This window comes from Oryza sativa, chromosome 7, assembly GCF_034140825.1.
Source record: "Oryza sativa Japonica Group chromosome 7, ASM3414082v1".
Lineage (NCBI taxonomy): Eukaryota > Viridiplantae > Streptophyta > Magnoliopsida > Poales > Poaceae > Oryza > Oryza sativa.
The window spans coordinates 12,571,982-12,595,739 of record NC_089041.1 but is presented as its reverse complement, the minus strand read 5'-3'; the positions used below and the strand labels follow the sequence as shown (position 1 = coordinate 12,595,739).

Sequence of the window (23,758 nt, the reverse complement as noted above, 5' to 3'; positions counted from 1 at the left end):
ACAAGCAATTCATTAATATTTACATTTCTTGATACCCATGTAACCAATCTTGTGAGGAAGAATAGAGAGTCATGCATTAAATCCGAAAAAATCATTAAGATGATAAGTTGTTGAATTGAAATATGCCTATCAAAAATTTTTCAGATTTAGAAATATGACTATCAAAAGTAGATAGAGGAAGTACTATACATAACAGTCAGAAAACCAAAGCTGACTAACAAAAGCGACCAAAATACCTCGTTATTAATTCTAAAACCAACTTATAAAAATCAAAATAGCTAAAATCAAACAGTGAACCTTAACCAAATACCCTCAGGGAAATTCTGACGACGATGACATCATAGCAACTCAGTCAAATGGTACCATAGCAATTAAGCATTTGTTATGGTAATGACAAAGATAATCTCGAATAAACAATTGTTACTAATATAGTACTAAATACGATGAGCATTGCGAAGACATGATGTTGGAAAGATTTCGCTCTACACATAACTATATCCTATGGTCAGTTTCTCCGCAAGGAAATAACTGTACAAGCACTGGCAAACTAAAGGTACCTAAAACCTAGAGTTAAGGCAATAATCCTGTTCTCCCCAGCTGATCACGGAAGAACAGATAGCCAAGCATCTGCTTGTATTACTTCATCCATCCACTGGTTTAAACTACATCCTGAAATCCATGAGACAGACTGTGTTGTTCGAGAAACATGCTGCAATCTTGCTGCCTTCTTTATTCCAGCACACTTCAAAAATGCCACCACTCCCTCTGTATGTCTTCAAGATCCTCCCTTCTTTAACGGACCATATGTGTAGGCATTGATCAAGGGAACCACTTGCTAAGTACTCACCACCAGGGCTAAATGCGACCGAATACACAGGTTGCCTGCAATCACGAATAAGTTGAGTTCAGCCATTGCAAGCAACCAAAAGAAAGAACTCCATCCGTTTCTTTTATAAGTCAACCCATCTTTCCCTTGATTTAATACTCAAAATATGCCTTGTATTTTGAAAAGGTGTATTTTTTTTCTCCTGGTATCAAATACCTGTGGCCAGCCAAGCTGTACAGAAGGCGTCCTTGCTCAACTTCCCATAGCTTGATAGTCGAATCAAAAGAGGCACTGCACATGAAACAAAATAGTCAATCGTTGCCAAAAACATCCGCTGGAAAAGGTGAAGCTACCAGAATTCCTAAGAAGCAAGAATCATACTCCAGGTAACTAAGCAACCCTACTTACATCTCCAATAACTATGTATATGAGGAACCAGCAATGGTGTCAGAAAATAATGAAAATGGCAAATTGGCTGAAATTTGGTGATCTACTAGGTCACAAACAAGGGGAATCAGCGTCCAACCATGTACTGCTTAGGTAGGTAGCACAAGCGGCTGGTTGGGCCATGTAAGCGATATAAGGTTGGTGGCAGCACAAACAATGGTTACTGCTTTAGAACCTTTCAAAATTAGATGCCGACTTACTAATACATTGATGTGCAACAGAGATCCCTGGGTTCCAGCATATCCACATTAAAAAAATGAGCTATGTTCATGAGATATTTTAAACAAAAAAGGGAGGATGCCAAGTATACCATGCACAGGAAGCACAATAGTAGGTTGCAGTGAACCCAACATTGAGAATCGACTAAAACTATCTTAGAAGAATGAATTCACAGAACCATAAATTCACAGAACCATAAATACACAGAAGTCACTCATAAATCATGATATCCGAGATAAACAAACTTGTGAGTCTGATTAGTCATCAACAACATCTTCCATATTTAGACATGTTACAAAGGCGATTATGATCCTACTAAGAATTTGTTGCAGGTAGGCTTGTGTCTTCTTTTTGACAACTATTCGAATTTCAGAAAGCCATACATAAGTCAGAACAACTATATTTTCTTGAATATATAGTTTTTGCAGTACAAGTGTAATTTAATGTAATTTACTCCATTTTACATGTAGGACAGTGGGAACTAAAATGATAAAATTTGTACTGCTCTTGCTAAAAACATAAAACAATATGCACTTTACTTCATTTGACAAATTTCAAAGGACATAAAAGCTAGAGGGTGAGCTATCAATTATCAACCATCAGATACCCAATATGAATCTAGGTATAGCTTCTAGTATTTAATTATAATTAAAAATATAGCTTCTAGGTATTTAATTATTTGCACAAATTATTTACCTTGCCAAAAGCAACTGTTGATTGGGATTATTTGTTCCTGGTCCTGTTGGGCTCCATCTAATAGTGTATATTTCCTGCAAAATATAATTAAGCATATGATAGACAGTAGAACAGGTTCTAGGGATCATAAAAAATGAGGGTAGATTTCTCAAACCTTAGTATGCTCCTTAAAATCATAAACACATTTATCCTGCTTCATACTCCATATCTGCAAAAAAAAAGAAGGCAACAAAAGTGGGAAAAGGCTTCACAATGGACGATATAGCACCAGCACTTCCCAAGGATTGTAACTGCAAACCCATAGCGTTGTTTAAAGGAGTAAGTTCATTGGCCCCCTCAACTATCGGTTTCATCAAATTGTTTTTGACACATTATCAACTCCACATTACTGGTTTTTGTTGTTTTATCAAAAAATCATCTCCAAGGAAGAAGCATCCATGATATTATTTCCTTGTCCAACAGATTGCCAAATGTCTCAGTGGGAGGAAAGAACCCCATGTCCTACTCAAATTGGATATCTCAAAGGCTTTTGATTCAGTTTCTTGGTCTTTTCATGTGGAGGTCATGCAGCAGCTGGGTTTTCGTCATTGTTGTTGTAACCTTTTGTGTTTGGTCCTCTCTACTTCTACTCGAATACTGGTTAATGGTGAAGCCAGGGAGGTAATCTTTCATCGTCATATGGTCTCCGACAAGGTGACCCCCTCTCCCCCATGTTATACATATTGGTCATGGACGTTCTAGATTTATTGGTGAATTGTGCGTCGCTGCCCAACATTTTTGCTCCTTCTATGAGGATGATGCGGTTATGTTCCTAATGCCGGTGAATGTTATCTCTATTATCAAGCAATTGTTGAAGGTCTTTGGTCATGCATCTAGGCTTGTGACCAACTTGGAAAAGAGCTCAGTGACACCTATTCAGTGCCAAGAGGATGATTTGGAGTTCATCTCTAGTATGCTTTCATGTGAGTGAGGATTTTCCTTGTACCTCTCTTGGTCTCCCGCTCAATATTCGAAAGCCTACTAAAAACTAAGTTGTGAGCTCTAGTGGATAAGGTGGCTGACAATCTCACAGGTTGGAAAGCTTCTCTAATGAATCACGCTGAGCATCTCATCATAGTAAGAGTGGTTTTGCTGCCCATCCCAATTCATCTTATGATTGCAATTGATACACCAAAATGGGTAGTTTGTCACAAGCTCCAGGCAATTATAGAATAGGATATGAATGAGATGTAGGCGGCCAGGGCTTAGGGAGCTTGGTAGATCGCGACCCGTGGCGCTGACAAATGCAACCGGAAGGAGATGAGAAACCAAAGAATAGTAGATGAGATTGATAGATTAATTCAGCTTGCTTTATTCCTTGAATCTATGCCCTTATAAGAGCTTACAATTGTAACTAATTTAGCTGAAGAAAAGGGATAATATTTGCTAACAAACTTGAGAGTAAATCCTAACTAATTGAGATGAAGCCGAAGACCTGCAGCAATCCGGGATGCGTAGCTCAACTCATGCCTGCCGGCTTCACGCTCCCATCGCTTTTGCGCGTTTGCCCCTTCGGTGGAACACAATTCCGACCCTAACATCTCTCCCATCCTTCAGAAACAGCTCATCCTCGAGCCAGAATGCAGGGAAACGGTGACGAAAATCCGATTCAATTTCCCAAGTTGCATCTGCCGGTGCCTTACCTTCCCACTGAACAAGGGTTTCAGGAACACCGCAAGCCAAACGACCCTATATTGCCTTGGCCGGAATAGGAAGAACACAACCATGAGCCATATTATGTACCATGGTATGCCTTGAGGGATAGCGGTAGCGGTAGGGACGAACGGCGACTGATGTGGCCCCAGGCTTGAGGTGGATGCGGTAGTCGATAGCCCGTGCCGACAGCAAGCCTTGGGGTTCGGCGAAGAGGTCCTCTAATTCCGCCAGGAGATGCTGCAAAATATCGTCGATGTCGATCGCCACTCATCACATCGGGCCCTGATCAGCGAGGCTGTAGAACATGACCTCGCGTGTGCTGCGCCATATGGCCATGCGCATGTTCTTGAAATCCCACAGTATTGGCCCCAACGTTTGCAACCATTGCATGCCTAGGATGATGTCGACAGCACACAAGTCAAGGGCGAAGCAGTCGACCGAGAAGGCCTCGCCATCGATGTTGAGCGCGAGGTTGCGACACAGGCCCGGGCTGACAAGGCGATCACCATTGGCCATGACAAAGCGAAGTCCCTAGCACACCGGCTCAAGATGGAGGAGGTGATGCACCACCTGTGCGTCGAGCCGGAGTCGACGAGTGCCACAAGCCCACAACACGTATGTCGGCTATTGTAACCGGAAGCCTCATGGTGCTAGCTCCGTCAATGCCTGATAGCGTGTTCACTTGTGGCACCGCATCGTCGTTGGCTCCGTCATCATCCGTGGAGTCATCATACTCAATGTAGAACAACCGTGCACACTTGTGTCCGCATACAAACTTCTCGTCGCAATGGTAATAGAGCCCTTGGAGACAACGTTCCACCAACTCTGCCGGAGAAAGGCGACGAAATTGTTGTTGCGGCGCGCATCGGCTAGGGTTTCGGCTGGCTGAGCCCTGGTTGCTGGTGCGGGCACAGGTGACGCTGCTAGCGCCACGTCGCAGAAGTAGGGCTGAGCTGAGGACCTTGTGCCTGCCCATCGTGCTTGACCACCTTGCACTCATGCACGAGCAAGACTCATGGCCTCCTGAAGATCGGGCTTTTTGAGCTCGTCGTCGACGGCGAGGTCGTCGTGGAGCCCGGCCGTGGAGAACTTAACCTGCTAGCTATCGGTAAGTGGTTCAGTGATGCGGCTGGCAAGCGTGAGAAATTTGGATTGGTACACCGCCACCGTGGAGGTTTGCAACAAACGCCTGATCTCACCGAGAGGATTATTGCGTATGGGAGGACCGAATTGACCATGACAGAGCTCCTTGAACGTGTCCCGATCCGGCGGTCCCTACTGCTGCTCGTAGTGGAAGTACCAGTCTTGCGCCTCACCGATGAGATGGTAAGTTGCCAGCCAGACACGGTCACTGTTGTCGGTCTTTTGGCCCTGGAAGAACTGCTCGCAATGGTCTTCAGGGAGTCGTCCTTGCCATCAAATTTGGGAAATTCAAGTTTATAGAAACGAGGAACGTTGCCCCCGGCATCACCGTGTTGGAGTCCTGCAGTGCGCCAGAGCTCAATGGTTGCGGGTGTGGGTTGACGGGTGGGAAGCCAGGGCGCGTTGTTGGACGTAGATGTAGACGACGCAACCTGGAACTGCTCAAGTGCAGTGATGCGAGAAGTCGCAACGGCGACCGATCGACTGAGATCAACCATATCAATCTTGGACGCGAGCAGCGAAATGCTGGCGAGGACATCCACCATTGTCCTGCAGCTTGTCGAGGGGACCAGGGTTCCAGAAGCGGTTGTTTGGCAGTGGAGGTTTCTTCCATGGTCTGATACAAAGTTGTCACGAGCTCCTGGCAATGATCGAATAGGATATGAATGAGATGTAGGCAGCCGACGCTTAGGGAGCTTGGTAGATCGGCGACCCAGGGCGCTGATGAATGCAATCGGAAGGAGACGAGGAAATGGAAAATAGTAGATGAGATTAATTCGGCTTGCTTTATTCCTTGAGTCTGCCCTTACAAGAACAAACATTTGTAACTAATTTAGCTGAAGAAAATGGATAATATTTGCTAAATAACTTGAGAGTGAATCCTAACTAATTGAGATGAAGCTAAAGTCCTGTAGCAATCTGGCACGCGCAACTCGCGCCCACTGGCTTTGCGTTCCCATCGCCTTCGCGCGCTTGTGTTCCCCGTCGTTCCGCATCCTTCCCCCTTCGGTGGAACACAATTCCAACCCTAACAGTAATCAAGGCTATTGACAAGATACGAAGAGGCTTTCTTTGGGCAGGTCATGAAAAGGCTAACGGTGGCAAATTGTTTGGTTGCTTGGGAGCAGGTTTGTTGGTCCCTTATGTACGGTGGTTTGAGAATCCACAATTTGGAATATAAGAGTTGAGCTATGCGCATTTGATGGCTTTGGTTGGAAAAAACTGGCAATGCCCATGCTTGGGAAGGGTTACCTCTACAAGTTCCACATAATGCTCATACTCTTTTTAATATGGCCGTTGGATCCATAGTTAGAAATGGGTAGTGTATTTTGTTTTGGTCAGGTGGATGGTTGCAAAACAAAACCGTGGTGGAGATAAGCTCTTAATCTGATCAAGTTGATGCCTAAAAGGATTATCGAACGTCGCACTATGACACAAGCCTTAGAAAACCAAAGATGGGTTGCTGATATCAAAGGAGCACTCACTGTCCAAGTTATTATAGAGTATGTGCGAATTTGGGACTTAGTGGCCAGTGTGGCCCTTCAGAACGGTGTACCAGATCAGCACCGTTGGAAGCTCCCAAAGTCTGAGTCGCATACCTCCAAATCAGTCTACGAGTCATTTTTTGTTGGCACAATCGGATTCGCCCCTTGGAAAGAAACTTGGAAGAGCTGGGCATCCCTAAGGTGCAAGTTCTTTGTGTGTGGCCATAATTAATAACAGCATTTGGATCACTGATCGCCTTGCCAAGCGAGGGCCGCCACATCTCATCGCTTGTCCGCTTTTTGACCAGGCTGGGGGATACATCACCTCCTAGTTACTTGTGTCTTTTCCCAACAAGTATATGGTCTCTTATTCTCAAAGGTTAGGGCTGATATCCATCTCTCCAAATCAGGACACCAAGCATTTCTCCAGGTGGTGGTCCAAGGCTGTAAGAGGCGTCGATAAGGATTCCAAGAAAGGGCTCAACTCGCTTATCATGCTTGCGGCATGGGAGATTTAGAAGTATAGGAATGACCACATATTTAATGGCGTCAATCCTAGTGTATTGACTGTCATCCAAATTGTGGTTAATGAATGTGGTCTTTGGTGCATGGCTGCAGCTTCTAAGCTCAGCGAATTCCTTAGTAGGTCGGTAACCTCGCTTAGGTAAGGTCTTTTTGAGTCGGGTTTTCTTGTAAATGTAAGACTTGTTTTGGTGAGGGGTGTTTTTGCTTCTTCCGTCTCTTGATGAAACGATATGCAGATCTCATGTGTATTTAGGAAAAAAAAAACTTACTTACAGAAAAGCGTAGTACCATGCAAGGTATAGAGCAAAGTGTTTTAGCAACCAACTCGAAACAAAGTCACTTCCATTCCACAAGCAAAACTCTACCCTTGATTGGTTGCCACATCGCTTATGTGATGTTCTGGCTTATGCAGACAAACAATTGATGTGATCACGAAAATGAAAAATAACACATATCTAACTGTGATTGACATTTAAGGGTAAAATCGATAATTTTGCAGTCAGAGGTTTATTTCCAAACTGTGGTAACAAGGTTTTTCATGTATGCATTTGGGGCAACTAGACTTACTTACGCCACCAAGACTCAAAATAAAATATGACTGTACTACTGATGGGATGGGGTTAGTGTAAAAAGTCATGACTGATACAGTCTACAGAATCATAACACTGTACTAGGACAAAGAAACTACTCCCTCCGTTCCAAAATATTGCAACCTTGGACTGTATAAGACAACCTAGTACAACGAATCTGGACAGGGCTGTCCAGACGTCTAGGTTATGTCTCATCCAGTCCAAGGTATATTTTGGGATGGAGGTAGTAAATTTACTAAGAAAAACATCTCAAGATATTATATCAACTCAATTGCATATCGAGCAGGTACAAAATGTAAGACTATATACAGTACAAAAGTACACAGATGTCAATATATTACAACGAAGAAAGTCTATTTAGCCCTCGAAAGTGGGGGTTTGTCTAATAAACAAGTATGAAACTGGGCATCAGACCCCCTAAAGTATGGGGGACCTTCGTATATTTATAAATGGAAGATTGAATGACAAAGATGAAACTATTGTTGTATATTAATTACCTTAGCAGTCCAATCATCTGAACATGAAGCCAGCAGAGAACCAGTTGGATCCCACTTGATAGCATTAACTTCACTCTGGAAACAAGCTTAATTGTCACAATCAGAAGATCACATTGGTTGCCACCTTTTCCAATTTCGCTTACATTCTTTTTAGAAAATGCAGGAGAGCTGTGCTTCATTTCATTAAGGAAAAAAAAATCACACATACAACCAAGGGCTCACGAGCCCTTCGCCCAAAACACATCCACAAATAGCATCACACAAGGCAACCCATGACCAAAAACCACCCTACGACAGCCTAGTGCCCTTGAGTTATTGACCTACAAAGGAAAACTTGGAGCACAAGAGCTCCAGCCGGGCACCAAAGCCTAGCTTCTGTTGACACTGCCCGCAGAATCTCCATGATGTTTGGATGTTACATTGAAACACATGATATTTGCATGGGCAAACAGAAAGCATGACTCAATGTTTGAACACAAATAATATCACAGCATTCAACTGAACAGTGTTCACATTCATTCAATACATCCTGCAGCATCAACAATTTTGCAGCCAACCAACGTATGACTGGATAATGGAAGACAGTCAACTGAATCAAATAGAATAAATAGAAGGAACTAGATAGACTGAATGCAAGGAACTTCTTGTTTGCTAACTCTATAATAAATTTGAGTTGTTGGGCTAATTGGGCCCAGCTCCAACTAGAGCTAAAGATCTCAGCCATGAAAAGTACAGTTTACTACCTTCTCTCTACTAATGGCTGGTTGATCTGATGTGTATTATACTTAGAACTTCTATGCAAGAGGATTTGTTTTGTATTTTTAAAATCTAGAATCTTTTATTTCTGTCAAGTGTTAACTCCACTTCTCCCCATATCCCCATCTTTAACTTGCTTCTGATTCCAGAAATCACCTCTAAACTCCAAAATAAAGGGAATTCAATGCATTTTGAAGGACAGCACATATCGAAAACATGTACTGCTTGGAGAACACCAACCTGATGACCACTGAAGGATTTAACTGGGCGCTGATCCCCAATCTTGCAAACATAGATCATATTATCAGTTGAGCATGTTGCAAAAGAATTATTGTTTCTCCAGTCAACATCCAGTGTTGGAGCTGTATGAAAAATAGAGGCAGTTTACAGTTTATTGTGCTGGATAGAAATGCATCCAATGCAATAAAGATAATTATAATGTAAAAATCAGCACTGTTGTGGCATGCAAGCATACCTGAATGAAATTCAAATTGCTGCTTACACTCCCATGTCTTTGTATCCCACACAATAGCAGTTTTATCAACACTTCCACTTAGGAGGAAATCTCCTTTCTTATTCCATTTCAAGGAAAATATAGGTCCCTTGTGTTTGAACAAAGTCTGCTTCAACTCTCCTGATAAATTCAATATCATCAGGGCTGATTTTTGGGAAAAGTTTAAATGCATAATAAGTCGTTCTAAGCTATGCAGTACCTCCCAATTTGCAAATCTAATACAGTTACCATGCAAAACTATGAACTAATATACAAAGCCACAAAAAAAATGCATAGCAAGATAGTAATTTCCTTACCATCGCTATTCCATATTCTTGCCTGCCCATCATAGGAACCAGTAGCCAATAGAGTTCCTTCCCCCTAGAAGAGACAACAGGCAAAACAAATCCAAAGATGAACATGTCAAAGTGGAAGAACATAGATGCAAAAACAAGTATTTTGCGAAATGTAAAATAAACAAGTGGGCTGGTACAGACGACCGTCAATAGCAAGCCTATTATAAAACTCACATTCCAGTCAAGTGTGGTGACATCCTTGCTCTTCTCATTAGTTCGACCCTTAAAATGTTTCAAAACATGAACACCTGGAGGAGATGATTGTGTGATGGAACCACATGGTCCATCTGGAATTGTCCAGATTCTAGCTGTCGAGTCTCCTGACCTAGCAGCATGTACAAAATAGTAATGTGAGTCATCAAAGAGGATAGATAAGGACAGAAAGCATTGGTGTTAAGCACGTATATAAATATAATTTGCAACAATTTATAGAAGGGATGCAATAGGAATAACTGTATAAAGAGTAAAATATGAGCATGAAAGTTTTGACAGGCTGACATATCTCTATCTCTAGTACTATAAAAGCGTAGTTTGTCCTGTTTGTTTGTCCCACGCGGCGCACAGCGCACCACCCAGACATGCATGGAAACTGCACCCTCTTGGAAACATTGGGCTTCCAAGAAAATCCAGCATGAAAACCACCCCACCTAAAAAACGAATACCACAAGAAAAACCTGGTGGACACTGCCTGAAAACCATCCCACCCCTTGAGAAAACCGGATACCGAAAGAAAACCAAGCGGGCTGCATGGACTTCCCCTCCCAAGGAATTGCGCTGTGCACCCCATGTCCTTGCCCGCACACACCATCATGGCGAATTATGGCCCTATGGGGCTGCCTCGCCAACCTCTCCCTCCCCAAACTGCAAACTGCAAGCATGTGTCACTCTCAGACTCTCCTAATTGCATTTCTTCCATCATCATCCCTCATCATCCTTGCAGGCCAAAGACATCCTCTGGTCAGTGACGAGGACCAAATTGTGGCACAGCTATGCCCTTAAAGAGTGCGGCAGTATTTTTGCCACGTCCTACAGGAGAGGTGCTCTATAGAGGGATTGTGGTAGTTGGGTCCATCTGTTTGCTCCCCTCTGATCTGGTGGTGTGCTCATGAAATACATTCCCGGTGTACCCCTCGATCTCCCTCTAGCACGATTGCTCAATCCTCCCTGCTAGTATTGTATTGTTTATCTGTTATGGTGAGGCTACTTGATTTGGTGGGTTCAATGATGACTGCACATACTGTCCAGTTGCTGATAGCTATAGCGCTGCCTGTTGTTGTTGCTCCAATCCAACTAAGAGTTAGTTGAGTTAAATATTCTCACATTGTGCCTAGAATTTTCACCCAACAAGTGTGTAAATGTTATTTAGAACAATATTACACTAATAGTAGAAAACTCACATTATGTTGTCAAATTAATTCCAGTGTTAGATTATTTCCTATTATGTTCTTTCCAAATCAAGCATCTGTGCGCGGGGGGCAGACCTACAGTGCTAGAACCTGGGTCAAATGACCCTAATGACTGTTGCTAAAAACTATGGTCAAAATGGCTCAAGTATGATCGAATAATGTATAATAGAAAATTAATTTTAAAAGCTTCAAAATTGACATGATGTAAAATTGTAAAAATTATATTTCCGTTGCTATAAGTGGACAATTTACTAGTGTGAATAATAAGAGAGAAAAATCCAAAAATTTTATCTTAACAAGTCTAAGTTCCAGCCCTCTAGGCATATCTCAAAAAGTATTAAAATATGGTGCAACACACCTGACAATCGTTCACATATACACAGACTAGCAGTTTGATGTCTATGTCAAATACAAAATGAGATCATAAGGCTACAGGAGCACAAACAATATCAATGGAAGAACACAAACATCGATGCAGAGATAATAAGGACTCACCCAGACGCTAGAAGGGAACCAGCTGGACTCCATGCACAAGCGAACACCTAAATACAAAGAAATTTGAAAGAAGCAGTAAGAGAACATGCTTTCTAGTACTAATCCATGATAGGTCAAATAGCTGTATGGCAGAAGGCTATTTAAACCTCTGAGCTGTGTCCTTCCAAAACAGTCACATCAGCACTAGAAATTTCATGAGCAGTTGTGCTTACATCCATTGGTGTGGGACCTGTAGCAATAAGATTTAGTACACCCTGGCATGGTAGCGTTAAACTGATAGACACAAAAATATCCAAAAAATATTATGAAGGCTCCATACAAGTGACAACTAATTCCACAAGGAGGTTGCTACTCCAAGAAGCACACTAATTCTACATAAGGAAATTAAAGCACAATATCCTAAATCAGTTCCATGACCATTCATGTCATTTCACTTATGTAAATCAAATATCAGAAATCAAACAATATATTGGTTCATACAGGAGGTTAAAATCATGGTTATTATCAAGCATTAATGCACCTAAGAACACAGTTTTAGCGATTTATTGCCATCAGGAAACACAATAGTAATACACACTCACAAATGTAATAGAAATGTATGTTCGTGTTACTAGAACATATGACACGTACCACAAGGATATTATGGAGTTTTTGGCAGGGATAATTGATCATACACCACCCATAAGTCACGGGCTCTAGGATATGTCACTCCAGAGAAGCTAATTGATTATTTGCCACCTGTTAGATAAAAATGCTTTAGGAATTGCCATGTTAAAATTATTTTGGTTTTTTCGATTTCTATTTCAGTGATTACATGACCTAGACCCTACTTTCTTTTCCAGTTTTGCCCATGGTAGCCCAATGGTTTCTCCAGCACGATGCATGACTGAACAGGAGCATGGATGGCTGGATGGTGAGAAGGAAAAGTCAGTTGGCAAGGGGAGCTAAGTGATGTCTCTCCTCTCCTCCAGCACTACACCAGGATAAACTCCACCAGGGTGGATCTGTTGTGGAGGTCTATCCTCAACCGCCACGTTAAAACAGCAGAGCAAGGACACAAGTGCCTGGGCATTGCTGTGTGAAAGCACTGACAGGAATAGCCATGCCGCAGCCGTGTACTGTGTTCTCCAACTCCTCTGCACTGCGTGTTGCCTCCCCTCACTGACCTTGTCTCCCCTGCAGGGCGGTATTGCATCCACTTCCGTGTGCCAGTGCTGCTCTGGCTCCATGCGCTCTTGCTTGCCCGCCTCGCCTCCCAAGGGATCCATCCCCTCCTCCACTCAAAGCTCCACACCACTAGCCATCGCCAGGCACAAAGAGACCGGAGGTGGAGAAATATGAGGGAAGGAAGAAGAGCAAAAGGGTACAAGAAATGTGATCTCTACTATCTTAAAAGTCGAGTAGTTCTCCTTCCATCTCCTTCCATCCCCTCATCCAACGCATGCGGCATGTCCGTATGCGAAAAATAACCACCATCACTTCCTAATTATATGGGCTTGGCCCATTAACATACGGGCTCCCAGTTTATCCCTAATTATATGGGGGCCTGACCCGTTACAACATACGGGCATGAAACTAGTTGGTCAAAAGTGGGAGCTCATACTAATCACATCTGATGACGAGCAAAAAAACCGATTCAATTCTGCGGAGTGGCATATCCTGGAATTGGAAAGCTTATTGAATTGCTTCCATACAATCAAATCCCTACTGTGACAATATATTGGATTTTAACTAAGAAAATTTATAAGCTGAAAATGATACTTAGTACTTTGTCCACATTTCTCAAGTCGCAATTGTCATTCTCCGACTTCCAAAATACACCAAATGCATGTTCAATTGTCATTCTGGTGTCTGCATTCTTTGCAAGCACAAGTGTTATATTAAATTGAGCAATCTCACGCTTTTAGATGCAATAAGATAATTCTTTGATGGTCCTGTTTGGTTTCGGGCTAATATTGGCTATTACACAAAGAAAACCAAGTCAAAAAACTTGACATTACCAAAAAAAAAGGTAACCAGTTTGGTAAGTATGTCTTCATAAATGAACTGGAGAGCTAATGTGGCATGTTACCCAAAACTTTCGCGAACCAAGTGAAAGATAAATGTGGTAACTCTTGCATAATTCGTCAAATCATCATATTAATTTGCATGTTGCTTTGACTGTAATATTTATAGTAAAACATACAGAAAACCGATGGACATAATTACATAAGGACATTTTCAAGCATTATCTTGCAAATGCTCTGCTGATCCGCAACAAATGAAAACTTGTCAACATTGTAAAATAATCAGTAATTAACATATTTATCGCAAAGAAAAGACACGCACATATCAAACAACTGTCACAAAAACATTTCTCAAGTTAACAAATAAAGTTATCAAGATTCAATCATCTGTAGACTGTAGCTACTAAAGTTTACTCACAGTATGCTGAAAACTGTAAGATGGAATCGTAAGGGAAATGCAGCAAACAGATATTAGTTAATTACCTCCACCAGCAAGAGAATCTTCTTCAGCCTTAACCTTATCAATACGCTCTGTGTGCAGCTTTTCTTTCTCTTTATCTTGATCCCTGTCTCTTTCAGCTCTGTCTTTCTCCTTCTCTAACTCTTTTTCTTGGTCATGGCGCTCCCTCTCCCGTTCACCCCCAGGGCGTCGTTCATGCTCCTCCATACGTTCCTTTTCTTTTCCCTTGTCCTTGTCACGGTCACTTTGAGTCTTCTCCCTTTTCCTTTTCTTAACAATCTGTTGCAACTCTTCAACATTTTTTGTGATTATTTCAAGAGGTTCAAGAAGGGCAAAATCCTTCGCAAGATCTTCATCATTCTGCAACAAGATAAAGAGCATGATGTAGCATGCATCAGAAAAGGTAATGAACACTAGAAGACAAACAAACTTACTTCATCCGTATTTGCTTCTAGTTCTATGTATTGGAGGCCTTTCTGCACGATAGTGATAAGAGCACCAGGTGGAACTAGATTTCCATCAATCCCACCCTTATGGATCCCTGCTTCATACCCTAATGTGAATGCGGCATGAATGAAACCTGGAAAGGTTGAGAAACCATCAGCAATAACTGTCATAGTCATATATAACCAAATATATATATAAGTCGGGTGCAGCATAAAGTAGTTGCAGCTACATCATTGGACACTGACACAGATCACATGTCAGTTATGTATCAGGAAAAAGTCAGCTAAAATAGATGATGTTTTTTTTTTCCGATACAGCTTTGGAACTTCATTGACAAGCATGCAAAAATTTATCGCACATGCAACACAACCCTGCCACTTCAACAAAAAGTGAAAAGCCTATCACTAGAAACAGACAACTAAAGTAAATGATATTATTCTTTGATACAGCTTTGGAACTTCATTGGACGCATGCAAAAATTTATCACATCCACAACACAACCCTGCCACGTCAACAAAAGAATGATATAAGCTTATCGCTAGAGTGCTAGACCAGCCTCCCTCCATAGGTTTTCTCCTCGTCATCCAGACCATGCACCTCTCTGGACATGCCCCCATGTCAAGCTCAGTTAAGCCATGTCAAGCTCACTGGTGGGTTCTTATTAGTTCCTTTCATCAGTTCCTTCTGAATTATTAAGTTCTTCTCTAAGTTAGGTTACATGGAGCAAAACTGGATGAGTTTTGGATTTGTTCTTCTTACTTCCACTTTCATATTTTAGAAAATAGAAACGAATAATACAAGTATTCCAAGAAGGAGCACATACTATCATCAAGGCTTCCTATGTTGAATTGTTGAAAAAGACAAATACTGAAATGGGAAATAATGTGCATAGAGAGACATATCGTCATGTTGTCTTGTTTGCAAAAATGGCAATCCCTCTCTTGGAGTCTATGTATCGTATTCATGCCCGTGGAACCATATATATCAACTGTGGGTAACAGATAAATGAGAGAATATGGCATAATATTCTTCTTGACTCGTTAGGCACTTCTAGAACAAAAAGGCACCATAGTAGCACGAACTCCCTATAGCTTGGTTCTGAACTCTGAGTTCTGAGCCATATTTTACTCTCTGCAATTGAGGACAGTTAGAAATATGGAAGCCAGCAGTGCTACAGTGATCAGTGAACAGGCACCAAACGCAATTCTCTCCCGCAAATTACCAGTTACCACTACAATTTCAACCCCAAAACCAACAAAAACAACAACTTCCCATGCACCAACGGTTATTAAAATCCTCGGGTCCAACTAAAAGGAATGAAACGGAAGTTAGTAAAAGAAACAGACAACATCGAACCCTATTATATATATGGGCATGTTTGGATTGCTACCCTACCAGTGGTAGTGCCAAATCTTGGGCAAGTTTTATTACTATCAACATTTTGTTAGAGATTTCTAGGGAGAGATTTCTATTGATTTGGCAAGTTATGGAATCAATCCAAACATCACACAAGTACTATTTAGACTACCTGTTGGTAGTGCAAGATTTGGCACTAAAACCAAAACAGCCCTATGTTTCCCTGGACACATCAGATCCCAAGATTGTGCCCTAGCAGACCCTATTTTCCCCAGGGCCGCACATCTCCACCACAATAGCACCGAACCACACTAGAGCTACTAAACATCCAGCAGCGGTAAATCTCCAACCCACACGAAAATCCTCTCAACGTAAATAAACACAAACAAAAGAACCTAATATCCCCAACGCCCCACATCTCCACCACAATAGAACCGAACCACACTAGAGCTACTAAACATACAGCAGCAGTAAATCTCCAATCCACACGAAAATCCTCTCAATCTAAACACAAACAAAAGAACCTAGTTTCCCCAGCGCCGCACATCACCACAACAGAACCGAACCACTAGAGCAGCAGAGGTAAATCTCCAATCCACACGAAAATCCTCGCAACGTAACCACAAACAAAAGAACTAGGGAGAAGAATTCGAGAGTGGACGAACCGGACTCCTGGAGATACCGGAAGATGAGGAAGTTGAGCTCGGCCGAGGTGATTGCCCCCATAGGCGCCGGTCGACGAACGCGTGGCCGCCGCCGAGACGGGAAGGCTCCGGAGGAGAGGGGAGAGGGGAGAGGGGAGAGGGGAGAGTGGCCAAGGGGACGAAACCGGCGAAGGGATGGATGGTGTGGGTATAGGAAAAATTGATGGATTGAGAATTTTAGGTCATCTCCTGAAGTCAGTCTGGACACGGTCAGGATCGCGTGCAGAAAAATCGGACGGGGCATGAGCCCCGTAGGCATGGACGGGCCTAGACCGTTCGTTTGCTTTAAGATCCGTGCACAACTGGAATACTAAATGCTACAATGTAATTCTATTGTATTTAATAACTTTTAAGATCTTGATTTTTCTGTTCGTCACACAAGGCACACGTCGACCGTTGCCCTTTGAGCACATAGCATGAGAGCATGAATATAAACCCAAATAATAGTTCGATATGAAGTAGATGTCAAATTAATAGTTTCACCATGTATAACCAGATTAACAATTTTGTTGGTCATCTCGTTATCGTCTTCTTTTAAGATCTATATGGCACGACTATTAAAATTTGTCGATGGCAAAAGTAAATATTTAGAGAGGCATACTTGTTAACATAGTCATGGTATTATTCCGGTGCAAATGGGCGCATGTAGCACGAGATGGTATGGAGAAGATAATCACACAATATTCTACATGAATGGTGATGGCGTGCTGTACAGAACAAGAGGACATTGGTGAGTAACATAAAGATCAGCAATTTACTATCCTCTAGATTATGTTTTCGAATTAATTTTGATCATGCGAACCTATATTTGCTCACTAGTCAAGAACGTCTTTATATACGATATTCCTAGTGCTCTTCCCTGTGGGGTCTACTTCTTTCTTTGGCTTGGCTAAAATCCTTGTTGTTTGTCTTGACACACCCCTTAACAATGCGACATACAACTGACCATGTGAAAAAATAGGCTATGGATGATAGATCCCAACATTTGGGGCTGTGTCTTGTGGGTACAGTTGTACACCTCTGATCAGATTAAAATTATTCGAATAGCAGCGCCCGTGGTTATGGGCAATCAACCGGATTCACCGTGATTAGTCTCACCCCTAGTTTAGCTTAATGGAACTGGTTAGTTCAGGTGGTGGATTGGCCCTGTCTCAACGTGGTGTAGTGTTGAGCAGTGATTGGTTAATATTGATTAATTACTATTACAGTTTTACTGCTTTCAACTACTGCTTTTAAATGCCTGCTTTATGCAAATAAACCTTTAGCCTCCTTTGGATATATCTTGCATCATACCTTCTCTTCTGGTATGACTTGCTGAGTGCAGTGGATAGTACTCAATCTTGCTCTCTCTTCCCCACACCAGAGCTGAAGTTCTTCTCAGTTGGGCTGTCTCAGAGAAGTTGGTTTCGTTGCCGCCGTCAAGAATGCCTGTGGAATGGAGTCGCCTCGCTGCAGGAGTCAAGTCTTCAAGCTTAGCTCGTTTTTATCTTTCTGTTGCATTTGTAAATCTTTTATATGTTTGTAAGACGTGGATCTGTATGTCAAAAATTGTCGCTTGTGTACCCTAGCTGGTCCTGGATAGGGGTTTTAATGTACATTCAGCTTAGAAATTCTGGTTCGTGAATTTATGGGCGTGACAGTAGCGAAGTATCTGCTAAGGTTTAGTTGTTTGCTAGTCATTGCTAGAGTTGGGTAGCATGATGACTGAGTTTGGTATCTTCTCTAGCCGGTGTCCACGAATAGCATATCGGCTAGAGGAATAGGAGGTTGGTGCAAGTTTAGCGAGGCGAAAGTATTACTTCACAATCGTGGGTGGCGACGGAGCGACTAGGATCGCACAGAGCCCGAGAGTTAACTGTGTGGCGTGTTGTGGAGGTCAAGGGAATAGTGAAGCTCCGACCACTGTACACATCAAGGCGTGGGGTGCCAGGAGCAGCACTTCGACCTTGGGTTTGGTTCTGCTGGATTTTACAACCAACGGTCCGACGTGGGGCCCGTAGACCGCACGAACATCCCCATGGAAGGCGTAAAGTTCCAACCGGCGGCTTTTTAGTGGCTAATAGGTATTTTGGGATAAAATAAAATATTTGAAAATAAAATATAAGTTTAAATTGGAAATTCAAATATAGGAGTAAATCAAATATAAACTCAAATGGTATTTAAATAAATTAAGAAAATTCAAATAAAATATTAAAATACTAAATTTGGTATCAAAATGTAGAGTTTGAATTTATATGAATTTAGGTATAAGTTTCACTATAATCGGATCTACACTTTAGGAGATATGGGCTTCTAAAGAATAGGATTTGAATTAAATAAGGAAAATACGAAAAGTTACTGTGTAGGGGCCCACCTGTCAGTATAGATGGCCATGTGGGCAGCTTGTCGGGCCGGCACGGTCCGACCGACGCACCGGGCTGTGCCGTGCCAACCCACGTGCCGCACTCACGGCCCAGGCATGGCCCAACACGACTCGGGCCGTGCCGGGCCGGCCCAAAGGTAGAGATGGCCCATCGTGCTTTTCCTCAGAATAAGACTAATTTTCCTCCCTCCTATTGGGCTGTGACATATATATTGCTAGGAATAAGTTCACTTGGTGACCCTCAAAAGTGATTGAAATCTAATTCGTGACCCTAAACCACAAAACCGGATATCTTGACCCCCAAACTATGTCTCCCTTGGCGCCACGTCAACGCCGCGTTAGCGAAACCACCCTCCAAAACCGCCAAGGGAGTCAAATTGCACCGGTTTTCATAGTTTGGGGGTCAAGATATCCGGTTTTGTGGCTTAGGGTCACGGATTAGATTTCAATCACTTTTGAGGGTCACCAAGTCTATTTTATGTCTCTCTTCTTTGGGCTGTGATATATAAATAGCTAAATAAGTCTATTTAAGGTCCCTATTCTTTGGACATCGACATCTCTAATACTACCAATTGCAGGGTTCAGGATCAAGTTTTTCATTGGGCCACATGCCAACTTATAAATTTCGTTAGGGCCCATCTGAAAATCTGCCACGTGTCCCCTTCTCTGATTCTAGGATTTGCTCCGACGCATCAAAGCCTTCAAAGGTAGAGATGGTGCAAAGGACCTAACTGTAAATTTTGCTATTCAAAGGGAGTTGAATGCAAAAGGTACGATCCCTATCTTCCACATGATTCGTTCCCCCTCCTGAAACATCAAGAGCCTCATGCTAAGATCATCAGATCGATATAAATCAGGTCATGTGTGAAAAAAAAATAGCATATCTACCCTAAATCCACATTGAGAAAACTAAAAAAAAATCTAAGAAGATTAAAAAGCACGGCAGAAGTAATTGGTGAAAAAAATTGAACACAATCTCCTTGCATATTGCTTGACTTCTTCAGTTCTTTGATATCAGCTTTCTATAACGCCGATCAGAATTGGGAAAAAAAACAAGGAAAGCAAAAAACCAGGAAAAACAATTTAAGCAATACATCTCCAAGGAGTACTTCCCAACTATCTGCTCCCTTAGGCAAGGAAAAAAAATCTGTTGCTCCGTCCTATTCGATTGAATATACATCCAGGATTGTGAAGGAGAAAAAAAGAAAGAAAAAATATCAGATGCCCAAAAAAGAAAAATCAGTACCGGTGGTTAGCTAGACGGATGAACTAGAGCTTGACCGGCTGCCAACAACGAGCTATAGCTCAGCTCACTTTCTCTGTTTCCTCTCAGATGCGGCCAGCCACCTACCGTCGGCCGTCACCTCCCTAATCCCTATCCACGCCGGATTAGGCCCGCTATGGCTAGCGGTTGCACAGCACCGAATCTAGCGGACGAACATGTCGTGGCCCATGTGAGCAACAGGAATAGGGGATCATGGAGGATTGGTGGCGACGGAATCCGCAGTGCGCCAACGACGGGGAATGAGCGAGAATAAGACTAGTTTTATTCTTTTCTCCTTTTTTTCGACTTTCATCTCGGTGATTTCTCTATGAGCTTTATCAGCATGGGCAAAACGATATGGGCCAAGAGCCCAAAGAGAGGTAGGTTGGATATGGCAGTAGTACTATGTGTGATTTATTTCTAACTCGATTTGTTCGCCAAGATTTTCAACATATTGCAAACCCCAACGCTAGGGGGGCTTGGGGGAAAAAAGATTGTCTAAAATACAATTTCATTTAGAAGAATCTAGAATACAATGGGTCTCCTTAACAATTAGACCAAGTGACCAGTCCGACTAGGTAGATTAGTCGTGCTGTCCTAAAACAGCGTCAATATAACTTAATGCTATTTTTCTAGATTACACGACAGAGCCACACATGTACACATCACTATATACGCAAATACGCAATACCACACTGACAAATTTTGCTATAACTTACAATCGTCTAAATTACATCTAAAACAAAAATTTAGATAAAGAATCAATTATCCAAAATATTAAGTTAATTATAACTATCACTGATCGATTAGTTTGATGTATTTGTGACATCCGCATGCATAGTGTTACTACATACCCACCTTGATCACTACATATATGCATGTACTGATTAACCGGCCAGCATGCCATTTGGCCTAATTAGAATACTCAGGAGCATTTGATATATTTCCCGTGTTCTCTCTTTCCGTCCAACACCAAAACTAATACTCCCTCCGTTTCTAAATATTTGGCACCGTTAACTTTTTAAGAACATGTTTGACCTTTCGTATTATTCAAAAACTTTTGTAAAATATGTAAAACTATATGTCTACATAAAAATATATTTAACAATGAATCAAATGAAATGAAAAAAATTAATAATTACTTAAATTGTTTGAATAAGACAAATGGTCAAACATATTTAAAAAAGTCAACGGCGTCAAATATTTAGAAATGGAGGGAGTAAAATAGTGGGATGATGTCCAGTAGCAAGGAGCCACATTATAACAGTGTGTTTCTCTAAATAAATATTTACTTTTACGCTACAACTAAACCACGAAGTCGCAAAATCCAATAACAGATTTTACCATATTTGGTGTTTCAGAAAAGATTAAGTACACAAGGATAAAAGATAAATGTGGCATAAACAATATACATAGGAAATAGAAAATTGTTAGCATTTCATGTTCACATTGTAAACTATTTAAATTTATCTCAAGTTAAACTTCTATAGCTTTGGCTGACTTCATAAAAAGAATAATAAAACTACAACACCAAACTAATTGAGTTAGATTTATCATGAAATATGTCTCCATAGTGCATTTATTTATTATTATAGATATTGCTATACTTTTCTATAACTTATAAGATTAACTTAGAAAAAGGATTAATGAAAAGGAGCAATATTGAACCTATGCTATTATAAATGTTCGGATAAACACTACACCTACTATTTGGTAACACCAAAAATTAGAAATTAAAAATATTATTAATTACATATATTTTTGTTTATAGACGTATATGGGCGAAAAAATCAGGGGCGCCAACAGGCGCACCGATTTTCTAGTTTATATGTCTATTTTTAGTCTCTATACTTTGTGTGCCGGGCCTGGCCTTCCGGCCCGACCGTGCCGGGCCAGCCCAGCATGCCGGTGGGGAGGCCCAGGCACGGCCCGGCGGTCAGGCCGGGCCGGCATGGACCCGACCCAAGTCGAGCCATGCCGTGCTTGGGCCGAGCCAAAATGCCGTGCCGTGGGCCGGTCCTTCGGGCCTCGGGTCTTATGTCCATCTATACTTGTCAGGGAATATTCTATTCTTTTTATTTTTATTTTTCATCCTTCCTCTCGTCTTCTTTCTTCTCTGTTTCGTTCTTCACAGGTAGAGCAGAGGGAGGAGAGGAGCGGGGCGCCGGTGCTCCGGTGGCTGGGTGGTTGCGACGCCGGCGGCCAAACGTGTTCCTGAGGGTGGCGCACCCAGGAAGGGTGGTGGCCGGCAGAGAGAGTGTGGGATGTGGCCGGAACAGTCGGTAGAGGAGCTCAGCTCTGGCGACAAAAAGAGGTGGTGGTGGTGGCTTGTTTCGGAGGGGGGAAAGGAGGGGAAAATGGTGAAATGGGCTCTCCTCGGCGAGGCGAGGCTGGTGGTGAGAGGGAATTGGAAGAGTTGCTATGGAGGAGGAGATCGGCCGGTGACTTTGTGGTAGCCGGCCATGGTGGAGAGAGAAGAGAGAGCTCGAGGAGCTTAGTTGTGGAGAGGGATGGCGAGCTTGCTGGCCATTTATAGGCGGAGAGAGGCGGTGGAGTAAGTCGGCTGCGGAGGAGAACGGCGAGGAGTACACGGCGACGGCTGCGTGGAGGAGAAGGGGACGGCGCGGCCTCGGCTTCCAATTGGTCGGCCATGGCGGCGCGTGTACGTGGAGACTGCCCTAGGGTTGGGCGGCGGAGGAAGAGGAGCACAACACGGTGATGCCGGAGGTGCAACTCAGTGGGCGGCAGTGGATGTCACACCCCGAAGTTCTCCTCCCAAGCCAAATTTAATTTGTAAACAACCCCAAGAAAATGCAGGTGCAAATCAAGAGAAAACCCTAAGAAAGTAATGCAAATAATAATCGGATTTGGCATGTGGAATTTTTCTTGAGTTCTACATGTCGAAATTCATTAACAGGATTTTTAGTGGAATTTTCAGAGCTCTAGAAATAATTTTAACCAATTAAAATTGAGCAAGCAATATTTTAATTCCAGGGAAAATCCTTTTTCCTTTTTCTTTTTCTTTTTCCTCTCTTTTTCCTCTTTTTTCCGAATGGGCCGCCGGCCCATTCTCTCCTTTCTTCCCCCTCCTCCTTGTTGGGCCAGCCGCAGGCCGAGGCCCATCCAGGCCGTCCCGCCTCCCTCCTCTCTCGGGGTCGCCGACAGGTGGGGCCCACCTGTCGGGCCCGTCTCCCTCCTCCAGCCGACGCCGCGCCCGCAACCGCCGCGCCCGCAACCGCCGCCGCGTCGCCTCCGCCTCCTCCGGGCCACGTCGACCACGCCCGCGCGTGCGCCGCGTTCCCCGCGCCCACTCCCCTCTCTCTCCCGCTCGCGCCCGCGCCCGAGATGGCCGGGATTCGATTTTCGAATCCCGCCTCTCTCTCCTCCCCCACTTCTCCCACGTTGGCCGGCGAAATCCCGCCTCTCCCGGCCACGTCCGGCCCTCCCCTCCCCTATTTAAGCTTCCCCGTCACTCCCTCTCGCTTTTTCCTTTTCTCGCCGAACTCCCTCGTGCTCTCCATCGCTCCCGCG

General features: G+C 42.9%; 1 protein-coding gene across 1 annotated transcript; it reads right to left on the bottom strand.

Annotated features, from left to right (window-relative positions):
* Window positions 1–338: 338 nt before the first annotated feature.
* Window positions 339–16,751, bottom strand: LOC4342987 (WD40 repeat-containing protein HOS15). Its single transcript, XM_015791852.3, has 14 exons — window positions 16,563–16,751; window positions 14,529–14,674; window positions 14,118–14,454; window positions 11,775–11,857; window positions 11,629–11,675; window positions 9,902–10,052; window positions 9,689–9,752; window positions 9,354–9,512; window positions 9,119–9,240; window positions 8,123–8,197; window positions 2,343–2,396; window positions 2,189–2,262; window positions 1,043–1,117; window positions 339–882 (listed from the first exon to the last, which is right to left on the bottom strand). The coding sequence occupies exons 1-14, from the start codon at window positions 16,621–16,623 to the stop codon at window positions 663–665; spliced, it is 1,668 nt and encodes a 555-aa protein (XP_015647338.1). The 5' UTR covers window positions 16,624–16,751; the 3' UTR covers window positions 339–662.
* Window positions 16,752–23,758: the final 7,007 nt, after the last annotated feature.